This window comes from Myotis brandtii, unplaced genomic scaffold (genome assembly GCF_000412655.1).
Source record: "Myotis brandtii unplaced genomic scaffold, ASM41265v1 scaffold139, whole genome shotgun sequence".
NCBI lineage: Eukaryota > Metazoa > Chordata > Mammalia > Chiroptera > Vespertilionidae > Myotis > Myotis brandtii.
Window position 1 is genome coordinate 167920 of NW_005354965.1, and position 1443 is coordinate 169362.

The 1443-nt window shown below is 65.3% G+C and overlaps 1 protein-coding gene across 1 annotated transcript in view; it reads right to left on the reverse strand.

Moving 5' to 3' along the window:
• The window catches only part of TIAM1 (T-cell lymphoma invasion and metastasis 1), a 92589-nt gene that overhangs the window by 5407 nt on the left and 85739 nt on the right, over positions 1 to 1443 (reverse strand). Inside the window, exons 22-23 of the mRNA XM_014535194.1 lie at positions 977 to 1064; positions 6 to 178 (exon numbers count right to left, since the gene is read on the reverse strand). Coding sequence (XP_014390680.1) covers positions 6 to 178; positions 977 to 1064 — 261 coding nt within the window. The remainder of the gene's footprint in view (positions 1 to 5; positions 179 to 976; positions 1065 to 1443) is intronic.

Consider the following 1443-nt stretch of genomic DNA (forward strand, 5'->3'; position numbering starts at 1 on the left):
AGTACCTGCCCTGCTCATGGCCGGCCGGGCCCCTTTCAGCGCGCACAGGCGTTTTCCTCCGAAGGGGACGTACTGCTGGGACGAGGGCAGGCTCTCGGCCTTGAGGAGCTGCCGCCGGTGCTTGTCACGGAGGACCGAGTGCATCGCCTTCAGGAAATCCTTGCGGCTCTTGGGGGAGCTGTGGAGGTCACAGGTGTTAGGGAGACTGTCCCCGCACGGGGACTGCGAACGTCATCAGGAGCCGCCCAACAAGCCCTGAGGACCAGGGTTAGAGAGAGGCCTGCTCCAGTCTCCAAGTCTGACCCAGCTGTTTGCATGGCTGGGGCTCACCGCCCCCCAATTGAACAGCACAGCCACACCCCACCCTGCCCTCTCATCTGCATAGCCACGCCCACGCCCCGCCCCCTGTGTAGCACAGCTACGCCCCACTCCACCCTCTGATCTGCATAGCCACACCCCACCCTGCCCTCTGATCTGCATAGCCACACCCCGCCCCCTGTGCAGCACAGCCACGCCCCACTCCGCCCTCTGATCTGCACAGCCACACCCACATCCCGCCCCTGTGCAGCACAGCCACACCCCACCTGCCCTCTGATCTGCCTAGCCACACCCACATCCCACCCCCTAAATAGCAAACTCCGCCCTCTGATCTACATAGCCACACCCACATCCCCCATCCCCTGTGCAGCACAGCCACACCCCACTCCGCCCTCTGATCTGCATAGCCACACCCACATCCCGCCCCCTGTGCAGCACAGCCACACCCCACTCCGCCCTCTGATCTGCATAGCCACACCCACACCCCACCCCCTAAACAGCAAACTCCGCCCTCTGATCTGCATAGCTATACACATGCCCACCCCCCAAGCAGGGCAGCCACACCCACACCCGCCCTCTGATCTGCATAGCCACGCCCGTGCCACGCCCCTGGGCGGTGATGCCACGCCCACACCCGCCCTCCGCGCACAGGGCTCACCCGCAGCACAGGTGGAACACCCGCTCCGGCCTCCCTTCTGACTCGGACTTGACGTGGACGATCTCACACGCGGTGCTGGCGTCGGCATCTGGAGGGTAAAGGCGCCGGTGAGGGTGCGTCTAGGGCTGGTTGGCGTCTTTGTGAACGTTTCCCGGCTCAGGAGCGACGGCACAGAGCAGAGCCGCTGAGACTCAGGGCTCACCACCGACCGCGACCAGAGCCGGGGTCAGGCTCAGGAGGGCGGAGACAGGGGGCCTGGAGGACTGCGAACCCCCCTAGACGGTCGGGAAGGGCCGTCGGCCCATCCCACTGGCTGAGAACTGGCCTCCAGCTGCAGGCAGGTCTGGCTGAACCGTTTCATTTAAGTGACTGGTTGTCTGGCATCAGCTGGACGAGGCCAAGCCTGGATCCCGTGACGATCTCCCAGGCCTCGCTCTGTGTGTGGGGCTGGGGGTGGGGGGGGTGGG